Source organism: Vicia villosa, linkage group LG7 (genome assembly GCF_029867415.1).
Source record: "Vicia villosa cultivar HV-30 ecotype Madison, WI linkage group LG7, Vvil1.0, whole genome shotgun sequence".
Classification (NCBI taxonomy): Eukaryota; Viridiplantae; Streptophyta; class Magnoliopsida; order Fabales; family Fabaceae; genus Vicia; species Vicia villosa.
In genome coordinates, this window is record NC_081186.1 from 94,402,080 (window position 1) to 94,414,805 (window position 12,726).

Genomic DNA, 12,726 nt, shown 5'->3' on the forward strand with positions numbered 1-12,726 from the left:
ATCTAATGAAATAATTTTTGATAAAAAATAAACATGATGAATCTTCATATCTATATTCTTTTAAGCAGACTTAGCATTTTCTGACAATCAATTATGGTCTGAAACTCTGTTCATTTAATTGTACCAAGAAATATACACAAAAGTATAAACAAGTTTACCAAGTGCTACAAAATGAAGTTGTGGTATAGCATTTACAATAAAATTGAGTTTCAAAGGAACAAAATTAGGTTTCAAAGAGAAACTTTCTTTAACAAGGGAAAACTTGCTACCAAGGTTTTGAGAATAGGAAGCAAGCCATGGGAAAATTTGCTACCGAGATTTGAGAACAGGAAGCAAGCAGTCGTAGACGATCTTCAAGTTTGACATCACAGTGAGCTTGCTGGCAGTTTGCAGGCGAGGACTAGCCAAATTAATTATATCTTGTCGCAAACTGTTCATAATATTATATGTCAATATTCATATTTTTATCGCACTGATATACCAAGGTAATGTAAATCTAAATTTATGTTACAAAATGGTGACCAAACATGATAGATTAGAACTAACCGATGCCACTCTCCGGAATCTTCGGCGTGTCTCTTTACAGTACTATACAGACGATCCAAACTATAAAGTATCAATCCAAACGTATACTTTGCATCTCTCTCCTGTAAGAGACATATATTGTCAGTATTCCATTAGTTGTTAGAAATGTATATCATTACAAATGAAGTTGGGGGTATAGGTTCTTACCGATCCTTGCTCTACATAATTTTGATATTGCATAATCCTTTCCTCAGCTTCTACAACAAGTAGCCTCCTTTGAATCCGAGCAACTCTACCTCTTCCCTCGGCTTTTGTATCCTGATGTAACAAGACAGGAGAATATTAGATAAAGTTTAACCCAAATTTTCAGAAAAACTATGGAAATTATACAAACGCTCTATAGACATGTTCAACTAAACCCAAACAAACTTGGAAAATCATAAGAAATTATATCATCAAACCATACTGAATACACTGAAAATCAAATTTCACGAGAAGAGTAGAAAACAAATAACTTCTGAACATTGTGTAGCTACCTCCAATCAATATGATGTAAATAATAAAATTATAAGTGTTAGAATTTGTTAGTTGTCCATTAGTTAGGAGGAATTAATATTTGTAACAACTTTTAGTAAGTCAGAAACAGAAGTTAGTTACAATAGGAGAGGTTAAATAGGAGTCAGCTAGTGGGGAAAACAGTTTGGTTGTAAGTCATAAAGTGTGGGAGAGAAAAGGCATCTCCAATTCTCATTTTTCAGTTGAGGTGTAGTTCTTGCCCTATTGGCAGAACTCAACCATCTGCATTCTGTTCAGTTTTCAAGAGGTAATCTGCATTCTGTAACTTCCTAACAATCTTATTCCTGTATTCACTTTGATACTTCATGGTGCATGGTTCACTCCAAACAAGATTCAAAATCCGTTCATTAAATTTAGAGTCAATATAAGGTATCTTAAATTAAAATTTACAATAAGTTATCTGAACTCCTATCTATTATAATTTATAAGTTCGTCATTTTGTTTAAATCAAGCAAAAATTGGAAATTACCTGTTTGAACCATCCCCGGACTAACATAATGAGTAAAAGTGAGACAAAGAATGCAGGTAAAGCAGCCAGAACGGCAAAGTTGATTTCATTTGCCCGTAGAATTTGGTTTAGCTCCAGCATTGCGCTGAAACAAAATATCATTGTGAGAAACTAAAGTAATGTGAAATATTCATATAAATTTTCAAATTCAATAAGCTTACGTCTCAATATCCAGTTTCAGCTTCTGAACCTGTAACATTGAATAATTATAGTTAGGTTAAAATAGCTTAAACTGAGCCCTCTCCACACATGAAGAAGTACAATTTATACGGGGAGCAGCCTGTCAAAAGGAGCACTCTTGAATATCTACCCTACATCAGGTTACCGTCACATTACCTGAATAAGCATAGCCCGAGCCAGCTCTCCACTGACAAGGTTTTGAATAGGATGCATGAGTTCCTTCTCATACCTACATTTATACATAAAATATATTAAATCATATTTAAGTTAAACACTGACATCACAAGAGTGAAAGTGGTAACTATGAGTTGAGAATATAAATTCTATCTTTTGCTAATGAACTCTGATTATTCTAATTGGCACGTCTGAAAACAGAAGGAAAATAATTAAGACATAACGTGATCGCACATCAAGTAAAATTATTTATCTAGAGAAGCTCCTCTATTTGCTTACTCCAGGCCTGAAATGCCTTAGTAATTAGCATTACAAACATCTAATGTCAATGCCAACATCGGTTGCTCTTCATGAAACAACTAACATAAAGTGAGCAATGCCTTCACATCCATTCCCATGGAAGTCATGGACATTGAGATTGGAGACCCATTATGATGTTAAATCAGAAATCCACCATGCTATTGCCAACATATAATGAACCCTACAAGGAATGTTGTGGAAAACTGCTCACTGCCAGATCTATATATCTATGTATTTACATTAACACTTCACAATCATCAAATTACTATTTTAGCAGCAGAGGAAGAGATAGCTGTAGAGTGAATTATTATAATTAACAATAAACATGAAAACCTAAAATCACTGAACTCACCTGTCCATGACTATCTCGAGCATTTTCTGATCTGAGGCATTCACTGGAAATTTCTGACCCTTTGTCTGCTCACTAAAAGCCAACAACATTCTGCACAAAAAAATTGGCATTTTGAACACAATTTATCTCTAGAATGTCCTTACTGGCAGTGGCTGGACAAACATCTGTAGCTATTTCATTTCTTACATATCAAAAAATTCTTCAGACACAAATATAGCTTATGCCACTTGACAAATATTTAATTCCACTCCCATATGGTAAAAATAAATGGTCGAAAACATTATAAGAACACCACAGTTCATAACTGGAGTACAATATATGCCCAGAAATAGAAAAATTAACAACCTTCATTCATTGTATAACTTTCGATATAAAACCTTTTTTCTAATAAAATTCTTTTACTGACAAATAGTTGATGCATTTATCAATTTCCTTTCCCAGATTAAATCTCATTTACATAGAAACAATTTCAACATTCAAGCCACAGAAGAAACATGATGCAACTTATTAGAAATTTCCAGGTGCTAAAAGTTTCATAAGCAATGTTACTCTGACCTAATTCCTTCACTGATCTAACCATTCACACACAATTCATCAACTTGCATGAATGCATATTCTATTATGAGTGAATTCTGGATTAACAAATTCACGGATAGCATAATTCTATTAACCCAGAAGCAATGTTCCATGATTCACAAGAAGTTTCTGCATAATAGTCTCGAATAACATATATTGATTGTATACTAGGTTTTCTTAATGGTAGAGTGCTTCTGATTCATGTAAAATTAAAAATGATCTCTTATTTATCATTAGCTACTTTTTATTTTTAAAATTTGATCAGATCATCGATAAATATCTTATCTTAGTGGTCAAATATACATAGATAGAATATATAACAATGAACAATCTTGTATAAAAGTGAATGAAAATAACTTTGACAGAAGAACGATATAGTTCCATTTTCTATAAAATAATATTCATGAGTCGGAAGTTCATACTTAAATTGGAAAAGTCAACAATTTATATGAAAAAGAACCACAGTAACAAAACTCATAATAATGAATTCTTATTTTTAAGGTGGATATATTAATGACCTGTATAACAAACTTAACGCTTATGCTAAAAAAAAATATTATGTACATGCAAGTTGTATGCAGATTTATTATTCAAATCGAGAACAAATGAGGAAATGTATTTTAAAATCAATAACCTGTGAAGCGAGTCGGAAGTCAACCGCACCTCTTCAAGGTCCATAAGACCTTGATGCCTCTTCCTGAACGTCTCAAAAAGCTCATCTCGGATAGATAAAATCTGGATATATATTGCATCAGAATTGTATATGACATTATGAACTCTGGCGGTGGCGTAGGTGAAATAAAGAGATTAACAGTAAAACATTTTTTATGATTGTTTTGCAACTTCGTTAGAACATTCTAGGTCATTTACTAGATCCATCAAGCCTCGTGCTTCCTTCCAGTGTGGATTTGAAAACCTAATTGTGATAACACTTTAAGAGATAGGATTTAAGAGTTAGGGAAGTAAAATATATAAGAAATAGAAACTAGTCCATTGCTCATGAAAGTTTTTTAGGAATCCTATTTTATTATGGTTATTACCAACAGATTTTTATAAACACTGTGAGGTTGAGAATATTGAACAATGGTATTAGTAGCCACTAGCCACACCTCCTATCTTGTAAAGGATATAATTAGGTCACACACCCTTCATTTTTCCCAACATTGTGCTCTCATGGAACATGGAAAAAAGAAAAAAAGAATGCAAGTCTAGTAATATAATAAAGAAGAAATTTACCGGTTGCTCTACGTGATCATTAAAAAAGCTGACTGTTGAGTCCTTTGCTTCTTGAAACCAATTATCAAGATCAGAACTTCCCATCAAACTACTATGCCGTAAGAGCCAAAGGGAGCATAGTGAGAGTCCAACGGCACCACATGCATAGTGAACCCAGTGTTGGGTTATTCTTTTTGGTTTTCTATGTTTGACAACCTGAAAAATGAAGAAAAAAAAAACGTAAAATTGCATTTTGTAATTTAATCAACTTACCATGTAAACCAGGTATGAGCCAACAAAACTCGAAATCAATGTGCATTATCAAAACAACAAGTGGTTTGATTATCCAATTTCAGAACCTCCCTAAATGCATAAACCTAATAAATATGGTGAAAGTAAGACAGTCCATATTAAATGACTCTAGTCAGGAGAATATTTCCACTCAAAAATCCAGTGAGGAAGTGCTAAATATGGCTGGGAAATGGGAGAGACTTCTTACTGTTGCAAGTTAATTACTTTGTTAGGATTACTGTAACTACCTTACCAGACTAGTAACTGTGACTAGTTCTCTATAAATATGAGCACCCACACTTGATTCACACACTGAACATCATTTTACATTTCAGTTCTTCAAATTCTTAAATTCAATCCCTCAAACGCCTAGAGTAGTCATTCCCAAATAGGGGTGCGGAGAAGCCGACCTCAAAAATGGGATCGCGGGACAGCGTACAGCGGGATGACCGCTCTATTTGATCATTTAATGGACAAATTCCATATTGATTATAAACATATATTTAATGTAAAATTAAACAAATAAGTCAACTGATTAAATATTCATAAATCAAAACACACATGACTTAAAGTGCGTAAACAACTTTGAAGGAAGGTTAAGGTTGAGTCAGTACTCAAATTTTGATTAAAAAATCCCAAATTTATCCAATTATCCAAAAACATTGTAAATTTAAGGGGTAATTTCGGTTTTTTGAGGGGAAAATGATAGCAGGCTAGAAACCGCTCCGGACAGGGAACTGCTCTACTCCACTAATCCGCTATTTACCCTATAGCAGCCACTACTGTGTTTTGCACCACTAAGGCTCTTCCCATAGCAGTCGGCCTATGCTCCGCTTTGCTATAGCGGGATAGCGCCGCTATTGGCCGTTATTGACTACTCTGCAAACGCCTAACATTACAATATATGGAATAAGAGCCTAATACCCAGTTATGGCTTCCGAAAATCATCCACCTTCCCCACCTCAAACCTCAATGAAGACGCCTCTAATTGAAGACATTAGAAGATTAAGATCACCATAAAGACGCCTCTAATTGAAAATACTAGAAGACTAAGATCACCACAATGACACCTCTAATTGAAAACACTAGAAGACTAAGATCACCAAGAGAGCTCTAGGCCATAAAATAAATTTTGTCAAAACCACATGATATTATCAAAAAAAAAAATTTCAACCGTAAATCTTCAACCAAAAATTAAAGTGTAAGATCGTCTTACAAGGAAAGATATGTAAGATTCCAGCTTGTCCAAATTATGGTAAATGGAATTGATAGCATCTCTAATTTCACAATCTGTCCATTGGGACCCGTCCTGATTTATTTCTGGCAGCTCCTCAAACATCAGGGGAGTTGAATAAGTCCCATCAACAGAAGAATCCCTCTGAAAATTAGAAAACATTAATTCGGGAATTAACCATCAATACTAAGTACTGGACGCAAATGTACCCTTCAATTTTTCTTTAACAAACCAAGGTTCATAGAAAAAAGATACAAATATGAAGACGGGAAAAGTAAAAAAGAATATGACAACCTGACGCGTTGCATGTAGATGTCCAATCGAAGCTTCTAATGTTGAGAACAAATCATTAATTGTACCCAACAAAGATGGAAGTTTACTCTCTGGATCTGTTATTAATTCTTGTCCAACTTTATCAACTTCAACATAAATCTGAGCATGATGAATCAAATGGGTAGATAATTTCAGTAAATTACATTGGCATTTAACAAAGTTAAGTTGGCAAGCAACTTTATCAGATTTTTTAGTTCTCTAAAAAGTGAATTCATCCGTTTATGTTGCATCATTTTCATCATTTGTTTGCTTCCAAAGTCATGTAATATGCCAGAAGAACTTAAATTATCTATCTAAAAGGTGCATTAAAGAAATTCAGCAGACACCAATAATTGTGCCAAGGTCACAAAACAGGTCGGGCTACCCAGAAACAAAGTTAGGTCAATCAGATAAAATAGAAGCAGCCGATGCAAAGTGTATATATATACCTAAGAGATAACAAAATACAATGTATTCATAATCATTCCAAATTTTCCTATTACATTTGTGATAACTAATAACATCAATGTCAAATAAATAATGATTACATAAAGAAAGTTGTAGTCACTCTAATCATGAAACACTAATAAACAAATGAAAAGCAATGAACCAATAAGCCAAAAGAACCAAACCTGAGCCAAGAATATCGCCAATGAACATCTTAAGCAACTGAGAACAGATACTCTCTCGTTAACATGATCAGATGCAGATTGACCAAGATTCCGTAAGTAAGAATCTTGAGCAACACGTCCACGCAACAACTTAACCGTCTCATCAATAAAAGCACGAGGACCTCTCTCAAACATCATGAAATAAGCTTTCCTATTATCTGATTTCTGAATGCACAAAATTAAAAACAAACAATCGGCATAGTATAAGTATTTTCATAGTGATAGCATCCAATGTTAGCCACTATCACATTAATATATTTAATCAATTCCACTACCATTGATGCCTACTTGTAAATATCAGTATCATGTTCATTCTCAATCTCATTGTATGCAGATAGGAACAAAATCAAAAAAGAATAAACAAAACCTCAGCTATGGATTCCCAAAACTGAAGATTCTTTTGAATGCGATGCAAGTTCGTCAAAAAACGCTCTAATACATCTTTCAAAACGCCATGTACTCTAGATGTGTTAGTGTTGTTCCTGGAAATGAAAACAGTCAAATCAAAACTTCAAAAGCCCTAACATTCACTTCGCATAGAAAATAAACAGTATAATGTTGAAAATCAAATCGCAAACAGCATTTAAGCAAGAATTTATTCGTTTTTTGTTCATACATTTCATTGTTTATTCACGTTTTGATTGAAATGCGAGATGAAAATAAGCTTACATAGAAGAGTCGAGAAAGTTGGAAGGTAAGGGAAGAGGGAGACATTCTCGCCGGCGGGATGATCTGAAGGGAGAAGTGAAGTTTGAGAGAAATGTCTTCGGGGAGAAGAAATAGAAAGTGGAGAATCGACTACGGAGGTAATCGGAATAGAAGAGTGAAGGTAGGTTTCTGTTTGCGGAGGATTCCGCTTCCGATGGTACGACCGCCATGACAACCGCCGTGGCAACTTTCGAGCTTTGCGGTTATTGAGAGGCGAAATTTGTTTACCGCTTAACAGAACCGACTCCAATTATTCGGAGCCTGTTTTCTATGAAAAATGGGTTTTTAATAAAAATAATAAATATATTTAGGCTAAATTACAGTTTTGGTTAGTCACCTGTTTTGGTATTCTCACGGTTTTGGTCCCTCTATTTTCTTTTTAAATAGTTTTGGTCCCTCATCCCAATTTTGTTCATGAACAGTGCATGATCCGTACATGAACAGTTGGATTAAAATTGAGATGAGGGACCAAAACTGCTTAAAAAGAAAATGGGGAATTAAAACCGTAAAAATATCAAAACAGGGGACCAAAACTGTAATTTAGTCATATATTTATTATATTATTACAGAATAGAATACAATTCAACAAATAAATTTTACAAATATTAAAATAAAATATTTAAAGATTGAATTTAATTAAAATATAGTGTGGAATCCCAACTGTTAAAATTATTTAATTTTAATTTTTATTAAAGTAATTCATTTAAATTGTGATGATGTAGTGATGGTGTACAATTTTTTATACTCACAAATGACAATGTATATCAATTAATCTTTAAAAAAATTAATTTAATTTAATCGCAAAATTTTAGGTTAGCTAAAACAAAAAGAAAAATATCTGTTAAGGTTAATTTTTTTAAAATATTAAATATAATTTAGTTGTACAATAAGCTTATAATAATTTATTTAATTGGTGATTTTGGTGTGCGAGTTTAATAGCACTTTTTATTTTTCAAATAAAATAATTAAAATTTCAAAATACGCGTATTTGAGACTCTAACTAAGAACCATTTACTAGGAAAAAAAGTTATATTGATATCATTTAGGATTTGGGTATCATTTTGAAAAAAATATAAAAAAGGATTGTTTTTTTTATTATATTTTGGTAAAATATATTTTTCCGTCCCTTAACTTTATTTCGGGGTCCATTTTGATCCCTTGATTTTTAAAATATTCAAATAGATCCCTTATTTATTAAATTGGTGGCAGATTAGTCATTTTCGTCTATTTCATGCAAACAGTCGTTTATGAGAATGCATGTGTGGCAGATGATGTGGATGTTAAGCTTCATCTTCGTTAAATTGATTGATCTTCATCTATAGGGTGCATCTAAAAATCGAATTAGGGGTTAAGGTTTTTTCCTGAAATTGATCTCCATTTTCAAAAATTGAAGGTTAGGGTTGGAACAGTCATGAAATTCGTTCGTTGCTTATCCTCTATGTTATAGAAAATCCATGAAAGTTTGAACTCTAATGCGTTCACGAGCTCGAATCTGTCATGGGAGCCGGTTTGCCATTATGGAGACAAAGTTATTCTTCTTAGGGCAACGACGGATAAGAGTTATGAAAAATATTTTTGGGGTTGTCCTTATTTTAAGGTATGTATGTTTTATGTACAACCAGATCGTACTCTAATTTCAGTTTGATTTTCCATTGTTTGAACTTAGTCTATGTGACTTGCATGGATCTTTACAACCTGGGTGTGGGTATTTCGAATGGTTCTATGAGGAAGTTGAAGATGAGAAAGGGCAAATTGTGATGTCTAGGTTGGAAAAGTTAGCAAAGAAAATGATGATGCGAAAATAGAGTTTGAAAAAGTAAGGTTGTCAAATGAAGAATTAAGGAAAGAAGTTATTCAACTTCAAAGTCAGATGAACAAGATCTTGAAGTGGGAAAAATATTGGAATATGATGTTTTTTTGTAATTTTTTTAGTTCGGTTTTTATTTTTATGTCTTAGGATTATGTACTGTCATGGGACAGTTTAATATGAATTCCATATCTGAACCATGTCGATGTTTTGGTTTGTATCAGTTGAATGTACTCAATGTTTTGTTATTTTGCAGTGTAATTTGATTCCTACCAGTTTAATTTGATCCATAATGAATGTATCAGTTTATTTTGTATCAGTTTAATTAGATACCAACATTCCAAAATCTTGTTATACTTAATATTTTGTATGAGTTTAATTAGATACTAGTTTATATGCTTCAGTTTAAATTGTATTAGTTTGATCCATACTCGATGTTTTGGTTTGTATCAATTGAAGGTACTCAGTGTTTTGTTATACTGAAGTGCCTTTGAGATTCTAAAATTTTGCATCATAATCGACAACAACACATAATTGACATTAATAAATAAACATGTTCAACACACATGTTCACAACACAATATAGAAATTCTAAGAAATATTACATAATTAACAGAAATCCAAAATGAAAGTCACAACCTTAACACAAAAAAGCAGTATTCCAAAAGTGGTTCAAAAAACAAGTAAGACCCTTAAACAGACAACATAACATAAACCTAAAAGTGGTTTAAAATACATGTCAAACCCAAGCTAAATATTCTTCTTTGGTGTGGTCCTTTTGTTGGAGTAGTCCTCCTTGTTGTTGGGTCAACCACATTCTTGGATGCACTTAATCTAGTGGTAGGTCTAGGTGGTACAAATGGAGTTGGTGCGCTCTTAACATCCAACTTCTTTGGCTTTCCTAGTGTTGATTGTTGACTAGTATATGCAATCTGTCTAGTTCTTGATGTTTGACTTCCTTAAGTACATTGTGTTCCTTGAGTTCCTCTTGTTCTTAGTGTTTGACTTCCTTGAGCACCTCTAGTTCTTGGTGTTTGACTTCCTTGAGTACCTTGAGTACATCTATTTCTCGATGTTTGAGTTCTCAGAATAGGTTGTTGAGAAGCTTGAGATGCATGTTGAGAAGCTTGAATTGGCTGTTAAGAAGCTTCAGCAGGTTGTTGAGAAGGTTGAGTTATTGGTGTCACCTTACAAGTTGATTTGTTGTGCACTGACAGCTTGCACCTACTGCACCTCACAATTAACTATATTCTCCTCATTTTTTTGTCACCATCGATCTCCCCTTGTTCAAGGTTCTTGCTCTTTTTGGTCTACCAGACATCTTTCTATGCTTAGGAGGTTGCACATCTTAATATGGTGTCCTAACCCACATATTTGATCCATTTACAGGATAAATCGTAGGTTTGTAGACTGACATATACCTACTCTTCCTATAATACTCAGGGATATAGTCTTCAACCCCAAAGTTCCTACTCTTCATACATGATAATGCATGAACATAACGTGTTCCAGTGAGTTCCCACCTTCTACATGAGCTTCACATAAAACATATCAGATGGATTTTTAACATGCCTTACTTCAAATATGTGTTCATCAGACATCCTACAATATCAGTTTACACATATCAGTTTATGTAGAGCAATACTAACCTTACAATCCATAAAACTTGGTGAATTCATTATTACATGTCGGATAATCTATAAGCTGGTGTAACTACTAGTTTTCTCAACTTTCCTTCTTATGTTAGGCAAGACTATATCATCAACCAAGTTTTGAAACCTCATCGTGTTGGTTGCCCATCTTTTCATACAATATGTTATGATCTCTTCCAACATAGTTACTAATGGCTTAGACCTTGATTTAGGATAACACTATTGAAAGATTATGACATGTTATTGAGAACAACATCACATTTGTTAGTTTCCTTAAAATATGATCTACTCCAAAATCTTGGAGGTGTCTTCGTCATGTGGAGATATGTGTCATTATTGATCAGCCTCATTGCCTTCATTTCTCTTTCCCAGGCTTGTGCATATATTGATTTTGCAACCTTCGAAATTATCTCCTTCAACATCTTCCCAGGATACCTCATCCTAAAGTTGTTGTACAAGTGCCTCATACAGAATATTTGCTCAACATTAGATAAAAGCCCATCCATAGCTGGTAGTAGACCCTGCAAAACAACAAACAACATCACATCACAACACATAGCATAAGAGAAAAAATGAATGAATGTAAGCGTGTTTACACACCTTTTGTTGATTTGAAATGAATCAGCAATCCTTATTTTCTCCCTCCAAAACTGCAAATGCTACTGGAAGCATCTAATCACTTGGATCCCTGCCTATGGCAGCCAGAATCTGACCTCCACAAAGCCCCTTTAGAAAACAACCATCAAGTCCCATGACATGTCTAGATAACTTGAAGCTCTCTTTCATACGCACTAAGTTCATCATCAATAAATTCACCACTATGATGAATTCTTAGTTTTAGAAACTCGTCCAATATACCTACTTAGATAAAATTACAAATTACAAAACAAACTAAAGCCCTAAAACATAACAAACATGAAAAAACCTAATTTTCTATAACTATTAGAACGAAAACATGAAATACCCTAATTTTCTACAACTATAAGAACAAAAACATGAAAAACCCTAATTTTCTACCGCTATCAAAATGAATACATGAAAAACCCTAATTTTCTATTGTTCCATACTCGGGATGTTTGCAAGGATGCGACCTGGAATGATCTCCGGATTGAGGTACTTAGGTGAGCTACCCGAGGACTACTTTTAGGATGTGACCGAGTACCCAAGTCGTCTGGCAGGCAGGAGCCAAAAACCACACATGGTCACGTACCAAGGTCACACGAAGGGTCATAACACAGCTCGGATGAAACGCCTAGCTGTTACATGTAACTCGGCCATAATCGGCGTTTAAATGTGCCATAAATGGCTTGATCATAAAGACGTAAAGAACGTTTGTATCGATGGGGAGTCTAAAAGGCACCTCTTTAATGAGGTTCTAAGGACTAAATCAAGACTATAAAAGGGGGCTCCCGCTAGAGGGATAAGCAAGACATTCATTCTTGAAACAAAGTGTATAGTACACTGCTTCCTAATCCCCAAAGCTCATAGCAATATCATCGAGTTTCTAGTCTCCCTCACCTTTGAGGGCAAGCTCTTCTAAACCTAGTTTTTCACACAAGAACATCTACCACTATCAAAACGAATACATGAACAACCTTAATTTTCTACCACTTCCAAAACGATTAAATACCAAAAATGTCTAACT

General features: G+C 33.9%; 1 protein-coding gene across 1 annotated transcript; it reads right to left on the reverse strand.

The window, feature by feature from the left end:
• Window positions 1-91: 91 nt before the first annotated feature.
• On the reverse strand, window positions 92-7,895 carry LOC131615934 (protein DGS1, mitochondrial). The gene is made up of 14 exons (XM_058887123.1): window positions 7,584-7,895; window positions 7,282-7,396; window positions 6,876-7,079; window positions 6,226-6,363; window positions 5,914-6,075; window positions 4,428-4,622; window positions 3,826-3,926; window positions 2,616-2,705; window positions 1,946-2,018; window positions 1,771-1,799; window positions 1,571-1,694; window positions 733-843; window positions 547-647; window positions 92-430 (listed from the first exon to the last, which is right to left on the reverse strand). Exons 1-14 carry the CDS (start codon window positions 7,790-7,792, stop codon window positions 310-312), a joined length of 1,773 nt encoding a protein of 590 aa, XP_058743106.1. The 5' UTR covers window positions 7,793-7,895; the 3' UTR covers window positions 92-309.
• Window positions 7,896-12,726: the final 4,831 nt, after the last annotated feature.